We start from the raw sequence: 16,794 nt of genomic DNA on the forward strand, positions 1-16,794 counted from the left end.
GTAAATCAGGAACAGTTTGCACTGGGCATCATGAATATTACACTACAATCTGTTTTGGAAGATGAAAAGAGAATCAATCATACAGAATAAGGATTTCACCACACTAATCCAGGGCTATCCATGCAACACGTCCCAATTTAAAATCTCTCTAGTGAGCTGCTGTTCAGGCATAATCACAAGTCTGTTCCTAAGGTGAATCATTTTTATCATGCATCATTCATGGCATCATATTTCATAAGCCGGTTATTGAAAATTTTCTTAAAAAGTAAATTGTAAAAAGTACAATATGTGCCTCTGAAATGTGGTAGAGTAAAAGTACAGAGTAGAATAAAATGGAAGAATTCAAGAAAGTACCTCAAAATTGTAAGTAAAGTAGAGTACTTGTGTAAATGCACCACTGGGCACAAGTCATAACAAATCATTTCATTAATTTTTTTCATTTCTATGGCACAACTAACAGCTAGTTGATAACTACAAGGCAGAATGAATTATTCTACTATTTTCCCCACTACCACCTCCTCCAACTCCACCCAGACTCAGCTCCATCCTGCTGAATAAATAAGCGGCGGTGACGTCACTCTGCAGCACCGGACAGGGCTGAGTCCTTGCAGGAACAGCCGATCCGGGGCTTGACACGCATCACAGGACAACTCAGCACAACATCCAAACACACATCTCCCCATAACTGGACAGACCGGTCTGGACTATCATGGGCAACATTCAGGTAAGAAAAAAAACGTGACTTACTGCATCTTCTGTGACGAAGTTATTAAACAAAAACTAACTTACTTAAAAGAGACTATTGGGTTTTGTTAGGCTTAGTAAACACTATGTGACTGTCTCTGTGGGGTGTCGATCAGGACATTTTCTCATATTTTTTTCAGGAACTCTGATATAAAGTTTACAGGAAGGTGAATCATCGGTAGGTGGGGTCTATAGGAAACAGAATAGAATAAGAATTTAAGCTGTGAATCTCCGCAATAACAAGGCCACCAACGAAATACCGGTTATAGCCCAATTATAATACAATATGATAATCATAATATTACTACTGATCATAATAACAAAGTGGGAAGGATATAAATAAAATATGAACAATATAATAGCACCACTGGTCACAGTCAGCAGGAATAAAACAGGAATGATGCACCCTCTTTGTACAGAGACTTTAAACTGCGCTGTAAGATATGCACTGATGCAATAGGAAAAATGTCCACACAAACACACACACACACACACATACACACGCACACACACACACAAACAGTTACAATTCCTCAGAGATAAGACAAGTCAACATTGTGTAGTTTATCAAGAACAGTCTCCAAGGGAATATTATAGATTTATCATCTTCCTGGAGGCAAAAGCAAGACTTTTTGTGAAAAATGCAATAAATGACTCCAAACAGTCAGTATGAAGCAGAACTTGCGCAGTTAACTTAAGCAAAGGGAGTGTGTGCCCTGCCGAGGGCCGAGGAGGCAGCAGCAACAGCAGCAATGTGGAATTTCTCAGAAACGCTGATCAATAAGGCCGCATTGTATTAAACGGAGGGTGGGCGAGGAGAGGAGGCTGCTGCTGCTGCTGCTGCTGCTGCTGCTGTCCCATGACTCAGCAAACACATACTCAGACAGGCTGCACCCATTTCCTGCGGGAGAAAATTGCCTGGATGCAAATACTTTCCTCAACTTTAATCTGTTTCAATGGAGAACATGGCAATTGTAACTCTATACTAGTACTTTTTATGTTCAGAATGTAGGCGCTTTATTTATGTATTGGAAAGTATGTGTTAACTCTTTTTAGTGTCTATAAGAGTGGTTAATATGATAGTTTTAGCACTTGTTGTTTGTTTTTTTTAATCAATTAATCAATTTTTTATACGTTTTGAATGATCCTGTCCCATTTTCATCTCCAGCCCACCATAGTCCCATATGAGGACTTTGATGTTACAGCTGATATCAAGGCCATACGAAAAGCATGTAAAGGTTTAGGTAAGGATGTGTAGGGTTCTCTCATTCTTCTGTCCATCGGTTGTGCATTAAATTGTTTTTCTTTATTCATTCTTCACTGTCATTCTTCCTTTGAAGTCTGTCTGATTTCTCTATTTGCAGTGAATGTAATGCAGTCATTCAATAAATCCTGTATGTCTTCCCATATCAGGAATTCTGAAATGTCATTGATATGAAAACACATTTATTTGTCCTAATACTTCAGTGAAACAAAATCATCATCAGAATTGTGTTCAAGAAGATGAAACGCTGCAGACTGATGACACATACCATGGAAAACATTTTACACCATCTGTATGATAGAAACACACAGCATTATTGACGCCGCCGCCTTATTCAAACTTTTAGCAATTATTTATTAATTTTAGTGAAAACAAAGCATTATAACATTTTCTTACAAATTACTGATTTTTAGTTCAACAGTAAGCATTCAAAGTATAATGGAAACACTTTTCAGTCCCTTTTTTTCTCACTGTCCTGCCAACAAGTTCCAGGATACATGTTGATACCCATATGCATGTACATTTAAAAGATGAAATAAAATGTCACAAGTAGCAAAAAGAACAAGTTTGCATAATTATGACAGAATTTCTACAAATAGAATTTCCTCAGTTGAGAATAATGGAGGTGGAAACAATACTTTATCATATATATTACTGTCTGTCTTACACTATGGTGTCACATAAGATTAGAAATGTGAATATAAAATTAAAAAAACATTTTTAATGCATAAAAATACCAATGAAAACACAGATTTTACCAGAAATATGTTTGATTGGCAGTCATTTTCATAAGAGTGGCTTTCCAGTTTGAGTAATAGTGTATTATTATTATGATGATGATCACTAAGCACTTTTTCTTCATTTGAGTGATTGTGAGGTCAGCCCTTTATGTGTACATTACTGTATATTCTCCAGGAACAGATGAAGAGGCTATCATTCAGATCCTGGCCAATCGTTCTTCAGCTCAACGTGTGGAGATCAAACAGGCTTATTTTGAAAAGTATGATGATGTAAGTACCTGCCTGCTTCTCTCTCTCTCTTTCTCTCACACACACACACACACACACTGAAGAACCATGCATCATGTCACCTCTTGTTTGTTCAGGAGTTGGAGGAGGTCCTGAAGAAGGAGTTGTCAGGCAGTTTTGAGAAAGCCATCATAGCCATGTTGGACCCTCCTCGTGTTTACTTTGCCAAGGAGCTGAGGAAGGCCATGAAGGGGGCAGGCACAGATGAAGCCGTGCTGGTCGAGATCCTGTGCACAGCTACCAATGAGGTTTGTAAATAGATAATAAATTTTTGTTGTGCAGTACGATCGCAAGTCAGATACTGGGGGGGACCAAGTGAGTGGGATGGGGGGGTGTGGGGGGTGCACTAGGTTATTTGTAGTCATCATATTTTTGGTAGAAAATCAACCTAATTAACAATTGTTGAAATGGAGCCAACAATCTCTGAGACAGAAATCTCCAAACCTGGACAAATAAACCTAAAACTTTCTGAATGGGAGATACTTCTATAAGTACGGGGAAGGAAGGGGTGAACTGGCCCTTTAAATGGACTTGTAAGAAAGAGGCCCAGGTTTATCTGAGCAGCTGGAAAATTCACCTCCACAGCTCCAGTCCCACAACACAATAAAAGCACTGAATGAGGCTTATCTTGGACTTTTAGCTTAAAATAAAAATGTCCTGACAGCTCTGACGGAGCTCAGGATTCATCCGTAAGTGCTGCTTTATTACAAACAATTCCACTGTATAAACCTGGAGTCAGTGTGTAACAGCTGACTTGTTGGGTATGTGACAGAACACAGAACATTAATTACCATCAGATCCTGACTGATCTGTTGTTAATGAAGTTACCGCTGCTGTACGACGTGCGTAATTGCACACATCACTCTCTCAATTTAAAAATGCACTTATCGTTTCGGCTGCCTTGTAATTCTGTGGGTGTTTAATAAAGGAAATAATCTGGCAGCACAGCAACAAACATAACATCAGTAGTGATATTTCTGCAACATCCCAGATTACATTCAGTGACACCTGAGCAACATTATTGTAAGATTCAGATATTAATCTAACACATTACAGACTCGCCTGAGTCACATTTATAGCTGTATTTTGACAGACATTTAAGATAGGTTATGGAATATATTTGAACTAGAGAAGAAAAAGAAGCAAAACACATAAAGGTTGATTTGTGATGTTGGAGAGCTCTGTGTGTGCACTCCTTTGTTGACTAAAGACACGCAAACTGTCTTTTACTCTCCATGCAGTTTTATTATTGACCCTCTGTGCTGAAATGTGGAGAAAAGCCTGAACACTGGAAACTGCTCTGCTCACTGTAAATAGTAACTTTATTGCCTGTAATATAACCACAGCCTGTATGCGTCTGGTTATGTGCAGCACCATATTTCTCCCCCTCCATCTAACGCTCCACGTTAAGTTCCACTCTGTTAAATAAAATATCAGTTTTGAGGACCAGAAAAGTGGTATTTTAACTGGCTCTGCTCAAAACATTTGGGTCTGAAGCAGCGGTGGCCCTCAGGACATACAGGATGGACTCCAAGCTTTGGCACCGCGCTCACAGCTGCTTTCCACTGCTGTTGTTGACATGAACACAAACAAGATGCAGGAGGTTTTCTTCTGTGAATGATAAACATCCAGTGTTTTGGAGTCAGTTTAATACTGAATATTGAGGGAACAAATCAGTTTTCTGTCATCTGTTGGGAGAATCTGATGTTTTGTCAATTACAAATATTGGGGGTGACAAATTCCCATGTTTCAAATTTTGAGGGGGGACGTGATCCCTCGTCTCCCACAGTGGTTACGTGCCTGTATGTTTCTATTTATTTTCACTCTTTCATAAACTTCAGGTTAGATTAGTTATATGCTATATTTACTGCAGAGTCTCTCCCCGCTGCCTGTTGATCTCTAAATTAAAGATCAAACTGTCTGTGATATGGTGTCTATTTTGAATACTGCTTTTGAATAGGGTATAATTTACTGTATAATAGGTTTATAAGTTCCAACTCTAGTATTGATTAAAAGGATATGAAGCATCAATACGTGTTTTACCAACTTTTAAAGCCACTAATTACAATTTATAATCCTTTTATGAAGTGTGTCCTCACAGAAATGACTTTCAGTTTCAAAAGTAAGAAGTTGCACGCAGCACAAAAGAAGCAGAAGCAGACATTTACATTTGTGTGGTGACTCTGTTTCCTTTTAGAAAGTCTGACATATCACCTGTATTAATTTCCTTGATGTAATTCTGTTCCTCTGTTGTCAAAATGGTAAAGCTGCATTATTTTATTTTATTTGGCCACTTGGGGGCAACGCAACAACAAGCCACCATGCTGTCACCCATTGGTTTCTGAACAGTGGTTTTGACGCTCAGAGCGGCCACAACCTTGATTATGCATAACTTTACGGCTTAATAAAATTTAATCGAGTGAATTATAAAAAAAATTCACCCCCTGTACAGTTGTCATGAAAGGGGAAATAAGCTATAGAGACCAAAATTGTTTTTTATACCAGGGTGTAAATATGTTTATTTCTGCCGTAATGTTGGACATTTTAACATGGGAGTGTATGGAGATTGACTCACTTTTAGAGCCAGCCTCAAGTGGCTATTCGAGGAACTACAGTTTTTGACACTTCCGTATTGGCTTCATTTTTCAGCCCCAGAGGTTGCCACTTGATTATCACATTAGCAAACTAACAAACAGTTGGATGGACGATGTGTCTCCACTTCCTACTGCTATGCAAAAGAGAAGCCAAAATATCTCAATTGAGGGAGCTGCCATCTTGCTTGTTTGACATCATTTGGAGCCAGAGTCTGTGCAGTAGAGTCGGGATGATGGGGATCACAGCAATCATGATGTCATACCCCCTTTTTATTTGATCAAATAACTAATTAAAAACAAACTTATCAGAAAAAAATGAGCACTTGAATAAGTATCAGCATGATTAGAACTAAAATGACTAGAACTAGAACTAGAAGCAAACACGGAGTAACATTAGCATTCATTCGAAGTCATGTTTCTGACCACCTGATGTTGATAAATCAAAAATTCACTCCAGCTCCTGGTGAAAGGGAGCCGGAAGAGATCATTTAGCTCTTTAGCTTCTAAACGCCAATATGTTCACCAGCTAGCTGCTAACGTTGTCTGTTTGGTGCTGGTCAGGTATAGCACAGTGGGTTTATATAAGCTTTTTTCACTGAAAGCAGCTGTCTACTGCTGCTAATAACAACATTGATGATAAGGGTGAACTAAAACATGTAAAGCTGGGATTGTAAAACCAAAACATAGAGCTGAAAGGCACTAAACGCTCCATTTAGCTAATGTTGACTGTAGAGTCGAGTGATAATTCTCTGTGGGGAGTGACACCATTCATATTACACTTGGCCATTTAATCAGTTGCTAATATAAAATATTGGTTAGAGCAGCTTTAATGTCATCTCATAAATCTCATCTTCTGTCTCCCTACAGGACATCTTGAGCTACAAGGAGGCCTATGTCCAGGGTAGGTTTTCCTCTCTGCTGAGTCGTATTTAGGCAGCTATAATTTGATGTTCCTCTCATACTGGAAAGTGTGGTCAGTTAACCAGCTCATGGAACAGTTGAACATTTTTATATTTGTCCTAAAGTCTTGGGTGTGTCACTTTTGGGAATGAATCATGGTTAAGTGAGCTGTGTTTTCCTCACTTGCTGGCCACAAATACATTTTGGTGTCAAATTTCCCTTTTTACTAAACCATACTGTTGCACTGTACTGAGAGGAACTGAACACAGATATTTTACATCTGTTAATGATGTAAAAGATTTAGGAAGACTTTGAAATTAAAGTAGTGACTACTTGTGGCTTACAGTGCATGAGCGTGACCTGGAGGCAGACATTGAGGGTGACACCAGCGGAGACGTGAGGAACCTGCTGATCTCACTGCTGCAGGTGAACACTGAATATTTGAAGTTTATTAACCATGAAACACACTTATAGTATTATGTACGGGTGGTTACAAGGTGACTTGCAGTACTCAAAGCAGAAACTTAGAGTTACCACAGTTTTCAAACACAATTTGATATTTCAAGTGTAGGTCTTGACACTGGATGTAAGCCTTTAAGACAAGAAGAATAGCACTTTTATTCCTTTGATACTGCTCACAGAATTGTTCTGCATGCTTTAATTCGCCCACTGAGACATTCGTCACACATCACATCATTGTTTGGCATGCTTTGGCCTCTATGCGATCTCCATCCCTTTCAGCACTCCCACCCTTGCCTGTTTCCCCTTGTTTTTCCTTCCCCTAGAAAGAAAGACAAACACAGTGTGACTCATGGGCTAATGGCCCCAAATATGTCCTATAAATGTGTAGCAGGTGATTGTTATCCTATTAAAAGCCTGAGATTAGTTTTGCAATCCATATCTTTGACCTTTCTTCCACTCGCTAAATCTTTTCCCTCACTCTCTCTCTTCATGGATCACCTCCCTTATCCATCCTCTTAACTTTTCTCACTCCCCATATCTCCCCCTCTATCCCCTTCTTCTCTTATATCCCCCTTTATCTACAGGCGAGCAGAGATGAGGGCTTTGAGGTGGACGAAGCTTTAGCTGAACAGGATGCTTCATCTTTGTTTGAGGTAAGTTCTTAGAAGAGGTCTGTGCTGCAATAATTCCTTCCAATTAAAGCTGTTATTCATAGTCTGCCCTTAAATCACACTGATGTTTGCAAGGTAATATGATCTGGGGTTTAAGTGTTTAAGTGTGTGAGCCCAGGATGACTGGCAAGTCTTGTGTCCCATCTCAAGTACAGATTTGATTAAATCAAATCAGTTGTTTTTGTGTTAATGCTGTACTGTGACTTGTGTTACAGACAGGATTCTGTGGGATCTGTGTGGAAATTCACAGTTAAGGTGTGATGCTTCACACTTGAATTTTCACGGTGACACAAATATTAATGTGAGCAGAGATAGTTTTGTGGCAAAGTCTGCCTCTCTGGTAGCAAGTTTTCAACAGCTCAACAAAAAACAATTTATTGAAAATACTTTTACCATATCATAATGAGACTTTATAGTCATTCTCCTTTAAAAGGATATTTACAGTTTGTTACAACATGAAACTTATTTTAATAGTTTTGTCCATAATTTCTATAGGTTATGTTAACATTGTATTCACTGCATTGTCAGATTTCAGCAATTAAAGGTGCTATAGGCAATATTTTTACATTAACAATGGCTCAAATAACTTGGTGTAATGTGATAAGGATCGCTCATAATGATGAACCCAAAGAGAATTATCACCTGATCCTGCAGTTCCCCTCAGCTTTATGGAGCTTTTTAGCATCTTTAAGTTATTGCTTTGGTTGTACAGCCCTCTAATTAACTGTTTTGTTTCACTCTTGCTGCTCTCTTAGAATTGTTTCCATTCTTAGCAGGGAGATGTTTTTGTAAAAAAAAAATTCCTTAAAATCGCCAGATAGACAAAGCTGGCAACTAGCTGGTTAACATTGTAGATAATATATCAATATTGTGTTTACAGCTTGCTTCTGCTGCCCCCAAGTGGCCAAAAAATCAGCTACAGTTTTTCTTGAATGCTCATACACTATAACTGGACCTATTAACTTAACATCCAAAACAATGACGCCATCTACCAAAAGACAGACACATTTCTAAAAACTATAAATACTATTCCCCTGTTTTTGCTCATGTGCTCGTTTAGAAAGCTCTGGCATTCAGTATCACTATCTCAAGTCATCACAGCTGGAACCCAATTACAGTTTTTATTTATCGCTTACACACCATAACTGGACCTATTAACTAAACACCCCGAAGCATGACGCTATCTACCAGAAGACAGACCCATTTCCAAAAACTATAAACATTATTCCCCTGTTTTCACTCATGTGCTCATTTAGAAAGCGCTGGCATTCAGTATCACTAAGTCAAGTCATCACAGCTGGAACCTAATTGACACACAAATGCCCAGGTGGAAACACTAAGAGTAAAAATTATTCACGCACCAATCATAACCTCAGGATAAATAAAAAGGTCATGGGTCAGTTCACTTGTTTTGGAACAATGGATCCACAAGGACTGACGCAGAATAAATGTGATTTATTTCTTAATGTACAAACTGCTTTTTTCATTGCTTTATACAGATAAATACATGAAGTTATTTTATTAGCATTATATATTATATATTTATTTGTATTGTATGTTCTTTATCAGTTGCATATTTTTTACAGTACATTTACTTTTTTACTGAAGTTTATATTACTACAGTACATTAAGGAATTAATTTTGAAAATGTATATGTTTTGTGTCTTTATATTGTGTTCATCATATAAAGAGGTTGTTCTGGGGGAAAACCATAAGCACCATTATTCATTGCAGTAACAGGTTTTTATGGTAGTGTTTTGAATTGATCTCATCAGTGTGCAATGACTGTTTCATTTGTATTTAATGGCTTTTGTGTGATGTCTGAAGGCAAAGTTTGGTTTAGATGGAAGATTACATGGTTTTTAGTGGATAATTTTTGAAGATGAGTGTGCATTTATGCATTTGTGTTTAGAGTTTTGGGAAATGGAACATAATTTCCAGAAATGTGTCTTAGCAATCGAGAACAACTATAATACAGGTTTAACTTGGTGATTACAATGTATAATAGGAATTATGGCCAAAAGTCTCAAAACAAGATTCAGATTGTAATAAAATCGAATTAAATTTTAATGTATAACTGCACTTGCTCCTCTGATCAGTCTCCTGAGACCGTTACTGTGGCAATACTTACAAATGTGTTTCTTTTATTTCCTCTTTTTGTAACCATCAGGCAGGAGAAGGCAGGTTTGGCACAGATGAGTCGACCTTCACCTTCATTCTCACACACAGGAACTACATGCAGCTTCAGGCCACCTTTAAGTTCTACGAATCGGTAAGTACTGCACTCATTGCTGCAAAAAAACACTGTTTTTGTTTTTTTTTTCCTTCATTTGTAATATCAGTGTAATACCTGAGGATGAGGATAACATGTCATTGTTGTTACAGATGTCTTCACTGAGATTAAGTTCTTGTGTGAACTTATTGTCTTGCAGCTTTCAGGAACAGACATTTTGGACGCCATTGACTCTGAGGCCACGGGAACTCTCAAGGACTGCTACATCACTCTGGGTACGTTTGGAAAGAATTCTTCACAAAACAATAAAATATCAAATCGATTTTCATTTACACATTTCATAATACCTGATGCCTTTGTGTGTGTATGATTTATAGTAAGGTGTGCTAAGAACCCACAGCTGTATTTTGCCCGACGCATTAATGCTGCTATGAAGGGAGCGGGCACTGATGAGGAAACACTCATTCGCATCATCGTTGGTCGCTCTGAGGCAAGTGTGTGTGTGTGTGTGTGTGTGTGTGTGTGTGTGTGTGTGTATCATAATATTTTTGATTGCATGTCAAACGAAAATCAGAATTATTGTATTTTATATTGATGTTAGCTGCTTAAGATGAATCCTCTCTTCTTGTGTGCTTACTGTATAGTTTGCACAGGCATCCTGCACTTGTTTGAAAAGTAATCTGATGTGTTGTTCTGAATCTCTAATCCAAAAATCTTTGAACTTCCAAAAGAAAACCAGAAATGAACACATTCACAGAATTTCACAGTGACCGCAGCTTTATGTGTTAACCGACAGATCGACCTGGACACAGTGAAGGACATGTACCTGGAGAAGTACGATGTTCCCCTGAAAGAAGCCTTGGATTCTGACTGTGGTGGAGACTTCAAACGCCTCCTCATTGAGATCCTGCACTAAAACTTCTCACTGTCTTCCTACTGGCCTTATTAAACTGTTTCATCCTGTCTCTCTTCTTTACATCCTTCCTTCTCTCTCCTTGTCTGTTAACTTCGTCCGTCTGTTTCACTCATTCACTGTGTGGACTTCCTATCTTATTCTTAATCACCTCTCTCTCTCACTTTAACAGATACCTCCTTGCAGCATTGACCAAAAACCAACTCATTGTTATATAGTGTTTGACACATGGTAAACTTACATTTATAGCCCTCACATACACAGTTTTGCCAGAATATTATATTCAGCGGACATTTCCTTACTATCACAGTCCAAATATACATTGAGGGTGCATTGAGTATTTATCTGTTTGAAAATATGGCAGCATTGTGGATATAGAACTTGTGCAGCTGAGCATCATGCTAACGTATTTATCCAAACAAATAGTATCAGTCCAGTTCTTTATTTACAATCAGCAGCTGTACTCTGTGTTTTTATTTCAAACATAAACATAACTTAAAATATATGCATCCTCTTATATGGTATTTGCCACTTTTAGCATCTTTTTCATCCATCATCCATGTCAATGTCACTTGTTTTTGCCTCAAAGATGCCTTTCATAATATAATAGCAATGCAACTTCCTTTCTGCTGCAACACTCAACACTTAAGTGCCGAATTATCACGTTTGATCTCTAATATCTGAATACACTAGAGGATTAATTACACATGGTGATATTTTTACCCTGATATCAAAAGCCTAACATGGTGTTTTTTGTAATCACATCCCAAAATGCTACATGGGATTTTTAACTGTTTGTAGTTTTATTTTTCATCACAACTAACAAGCTCCCTTGTTCTCACATTTACACAACAAAATTGACTTTTTCCTGTTGTCACGCATTTACTATATTTACTACAGTTACAGTCAGTGTAAAACTTCAGTCATTGTGCATTTAAGATCATTAGATGTTGATAATGATATTGAACAACATGTTTTTTGCTCTCTAACACCTGAAGTTCAAATACTGATTATGGCCACACTGTCTATGTTTGTATCGTAACTAATTTATTGAAGTCCAAGATTACAGTAACATAAACTGCTATGATATACTGTTGTGTTGTCATATTGTAAATTATACACTAAACTATATTAAAAAAAAGTAATTGTTAAAATGTAATATAGAAAATGTGGTATGAGATAATAAATTTTAACTCAACCCAAAGTCCATGTTGTGTTCTCTTTACACCCTATAGAGGGCAGTATTGCATCACTAGGGGTATTGTATATGCTTTTCAGGGGGGGAAAAGACATTTTATGGAATTTAAGTGAAATCGATAAAAATATATATTGATATACTTTAGGAAATGTAAAGTATATAATATATAAATATACTTTAACCCCCCATTTTCACAACAGCATGGCATGTTGATAATTTACAGAGATGAAGCAGTTTACTTATTTTATTTTATTTTATTTAATATTCATTTATATTGATTTATCATTAACAATGGATTTGGGACATGGCTGCTTACAAAACAAGGATAACATTTTGTCTGCTTGCTGTTACTTATCCGCAGAAGTGTTACTGTCCTGTAAACTTGTAGTTTTGGGTAACTGAACAAAAAAGCGTGTATGTAATCCCACCATGACGTTATCCATTGGTTTGTTGACTCCCGCTTTGAAGCCTCGAGTTAGGCAGTTTGACCATAGCCATCTTGGTTTTTTGGAGCCAGAAGTGATCGTATTTGGACGAGAGGCTGGAGCTGACCCTAACACTACCTGCTCGCTGCTGGCTTGGTTAGCAAGGTGCATTTACAGTCTGTGGTTAACTGTGATAATGCGAATGCTAATTTTAGCTAGTGAAAAAACAGGCTTAAAACAATATGTACTTACTGGAAAAACTGAACAGTTGATTCCGTAGAGGGTTTTTTAGCAAAACCAAATGCTGAACAAGACTTTAGGTGACCAAAATGTTACAATTAACTTTCATGAACTGAAAATACACTAAAATAGTGATTATACTCCTATTCTAATCTGGGGTTATGGTACGTAATGTATGTAATCAACCTTGTCATCTTGGTTGCGATTTGTCAGTCACAAGGTAGCCACACCCTAAAGCATACACTGCTTTATTGTCTATTTTACTCTAAATGGGACCTTAATTTACAAAATTAACATTATGCTGTATTGAAAAAGACTTGAAAATTGCGATTGAGTCTATAAACTTATTAGAAAATTGTTTACTGCAGAAATAAATTAACTGAGAAGTAGGGTCATTTTCTCATAGGCTTCTATACAATCAGACTTCTTTTTGCAACCAGTGGAGTCGCTGGCCATTAGAAAGAATGCAGATTCAAGGCATTTCTGCATCGGCTTAACTTTTCAGACCCGGAAACCCACAAGCAGTAGTTAACTGCTTTGTGTTTTTAATAAGCAAGCTATAGTTACTCTGCAAAAGTTTAGTGAGTCTGCGGTCCATGTACCGCTGCATACACACACACACACACACACGGGCATTCACGACTGCTCAACTGCTACATTTTAGTAGTCATCAACTACTCCCAAAAAGTAGTTGACTAGTCGATTAATCGAAGGAGATATATCATTTTTTTTCACCCAATAATAATGATCAATTCTCATCAAAAAGGTTTCAAATACAACTGGTTAACTAATATAGGCGGGACCAACTTGGGGGTAGGTGAAATAGCAGTGTCCTTGACTGGCTCTGAGAGGCTGTTTACAAATGAGCCTTAATCTGATTGGACTAAACCCCCATCAAGCTTTTCTGACCTAGAGATACTGTTTGACTGCAGTGACAACACGACTGCTTTCTTGCAGAAATAGTGAGAGTCTTTCTTTCTCTAAATATCTTAAAAAGCATAACGTAGAAAATGATCGTTCAAACAAATCTATGTTCAAGAACAACCAAAGTTATGTCCACCTTCGTCCTTGGGTTGTTAGAAGGCCATCTCAAAAGCTCTGAATAGCCTACTATGATGCACTATGATAACATGCTCAAACAGTTTGAAATACAAGATCAACTTTGGATATAACTTGTGAAACTACTGTAGCCATATGGCATCAATGCTAATAGCATGACAACACTTAGCACCTTCAAGTGGTTTACCAAAACTAAACTATCTTTAAAAAACAACAACATAACATCTAAGAAATAAGGTAACACGTAACAGGACTGAATGTTGAGATTGACATTCTCAGTCATACTTACAATATGATCAAAAATACAAAAAAAAAGAGTGAGAGGACATACTTTTGGTCTTCCTATGGCCCTCAGGAGACTCAAATGATGCTACTTCCTATTGATCATGTGACTTGTGGGATGCCCCAAATTTGTAGAGAGGGGAATTTGTCAGGGTAACAGGACTGAGTGAAAACCTGAGGACACGACTAAAATGTACATTTTAACTAACATTAATCTTCCGATGAGAAAATGTATTCTATGTCTAAATTGGAAATAGAGTCACACATACTACATACTAATACAAAAACAAAGATGTCTGAGGGATTCTAATCAATATATTTCATGGTGAAGTGTAGTGTGAGAGAGTGGAGATGGGCTAAAATCCTATTTTTTCAGTGTTCTAGGTAGTTTAATTAAGGTTTTACATGATGTATCTTCAAACTGCAATTAGGACAAAGTGCAAGACACTTTGCTTTATAATATAATGTATTATACAGATACTTTTCATGTATATTTATGCATGTAATGTCCTGGGGACGGAAAAGGCACCAATTCGCCAGAATAGTCCTTCAACACTGTTGATTGTAGTTGAGCATTGGGATATACAACCATGTCTCTTTCTGCCTCTGCTTTAGTGCCCCACACTGCACAGTGTTAAGTCACAGAAGACACAACTATGACTTTTCAACAACTGCTCACAGTGCAGCAGCGCCCCCAGCTGCATATTTGCTGTAGATGCTTTGCGACTGCTTTATTACTGCACTGTGCTAAAACAGATGACAATTAGTCTGCAGCAACACACAGTGTCACCTATTGGTTTTAATAGCCAATTAGTCAACCAGTCAACTATTCTGTGAAACCCCTAACACACACACTTTTTGGCCCCTGCACTTCTGAAATGAATCCGGCATCCATGATCCAAAGCTGTACAATAGTTGGTTTTCACAACAACTACTCCAAAACATTTTGACTTACTACTGAGCACAGAAACTGTGGGATGCCTTTGGTGGGATAGAAGGAAAGAAAAGTTAAAAACAAATGAGAACTGCTTCCAGATGCACCAACACAGGAGCAGTAGATTTCTCACTTTCTTTCCCATGCTCTGTTAGTTTCTTTCCCATTTTTCTCTTTTTCTCCATTCGTCCCCCTGTATATTTCTCTCTTTCTGCTGCCATGATATTCAATATCAAGGTCAAAATTTTGAGCACACCTGCTTTCTGCACATTTTTGCTACCTGTATATGTGCAGTCTGTGCACCATATGGAGGCCAGTCCACCATCCACTTCATACTACAGTCAAACTCTGGCAGACTCTCTGTGATCTGTTTGTACCACACATGCCTTGGATGTGGATCAGATTTCATTCAGTGTGATGGCTTTTCAGACCACAGCCTGTATATATACTGTATATTATTATGTTACATTACACTGTATATTATATGCAGTCTATGGTGCAGATGGACACAAGTATGATGTGTGAGACTCCCATCTGAGAAACATTTCTCTCAATAGATAGCCGTTTTTTGGAAAGAAAACAGTCCTTTTGCATCCTTTTCTGATTAATTTCCTATTAAAATCTAATTGGTAAGATGAATGGAACCAGTTATACAGTGATAGTGGTTGGACAACTAAGCGGGCCATGGGATTCAGATGAAGCTGCTGATCAAGCCAGTTGGGCCAGCCACAGAGCAGATATGTAGATGTAAAGCCAGGTAATGCTGCCCATATTCTGCTCTTTTCTTGAGTGAGGGTTGAATTCAAGGACACATTAAAGATTAGAGAAAGTTTTCTTACTATTTATAAAACTAGTAGAGCTAGATAAGTGGGGATTATGCGTCATGTGCCTCCATGACCACAAGTGAGTACTAAATTTGTGTATTGTGAAGATGTTTAGTTACTGTAATTTATACTTTAATGTCCTAAGTTTACCAGCTATTCATGTAGCAATTTACCAGCGAGTTCATATCAAGTGATAACAATTTATCCATCTTTTATGTGTAGCCTAAAGAGAAGCATTCCTGTTGTAGATTATAGTATTTTGTAACCATTTAGCATGGTTTATTTCCTGTTATTGTAGAAAGTTAGTCCTACTTGTGAGATTTATGTTAAATATGTCTGCTTTGTAAGTCCAAACTCCTCTCTGTCCTGCAAGAGGTCAACCAGAGAGAGGCTCAGGGAGAACCATCCTGCTTTCCTTGGCAGCATGCCACTTGGGAATACAGGGTCAAGCAGAAGACCTGACTCTCTGTACTATACGCCAGGATATCAAGACACTGCCAGGCTCACATGTTTCCTTCACCTTTGCTCCGGCATCCCAGCCAGAAAAGAGGTTCACCATTCGAGGCCAACAAGTTTGGTAACGGCCCTGCTTTCCTTCAGCAAACACGCAACGGTTGACCACCCTCACCTTCTGTCACAGAGGTTTTGGATGAGACAGAGATGAAGAAACCTGTGTTCTGTGGCCTTATACCAATCATCTCTGCTTCAGAGACCCAAGTTGCTGAATACCACTTCACCTTTGACGATCTCATTGAGGCAATGAGTAGGTCACTGCACGTGGCGTCCTCCCAGTCAAGCATTCCCAGCACAGATGACTATGCAGAAGCAGAACTCCATATCCCTCAGAGAGTACAAAACGATAGCTTTCCAGAAGAAATCAAATCCCTGCAGACAGGGAAAGCAGTTCCATCAAACATTAGGCTCTTGACACTTGCCCCAGAGTATGATGTCTCCAAAGACCTCATCCGTGTAGGAGGTAAGTTGCGTCGTTCTACTAGCCAGGAAGAAGACATGCACTTGATT

At 38.1% G+C, this 16,794-nt stretch overlaps 1 protein-coding gene across 1 annotated transcript; it reads left to right on the top strand.

Moving 5' to 3' along the window:
* Nucleotides 1-596: 596 nt before the first annotated feature.
* anxa13l (annexin A13, like) lies at nt 597-12,004 on the top strand. Its single transcript, XM_042429384.1, has 11 exons — nt 597-724; nt 1,913-1,988; nt 2,924-3,018; nt 3,114-3,284; nt 6,498-6,531; nt 6,877-6,956; nt 7,577-7,645; nt 9,834-9,935; nt 10,096-10,171; nt 10,274-10,386; nt 10,693-12,004. Exons 1-11 carry the CDS (start codon nt 710-712, stop codon nt 10,810-10,812), a joined length of 951 nt encoding a protein of 316 aa, XP_042285318.1. The 5' UTR covers nt 597-709; the 3' UTR covers nt 10,813-12,004.
* The last annotated feature ends 4,790 nt before the right edge of the window (nt 12,005-16,794 follow it).

This window comes from Thunnus maccoyii, chromosome 12 (genome assembly GCF_910596095.1).
Source record: "Thunnus maccoyii chromosome 12, fThuMac1.1, whole genome shotgun sequence".
In the NCBI taxonomy this organism is placed as follows: domain Eukaryota; kingdom Metazoa; phylum Chordata; class Actinopteri; order Scombriformes; family Scombridae; genus Thunnus; species Thunnus maccoyii.

Coding starts and splice junctions, on each gene's coding strand:
- anxa13l (XM_042429384.1), top strand. Junction 1,989..2,923: donor AAAAGCATGTAAAGGTTTAG/GTAAGGATGTGT, acceptor TATATTCTCCAG/GAACAGATGAAGAGGCTATC. Junction 10,172..10,273: donor GGACTGCTACATCACTCTGG/GTACGTTTGGAA, acceptor TATGATTTATAG/TAAGGTGTGCTAAGAACCCA.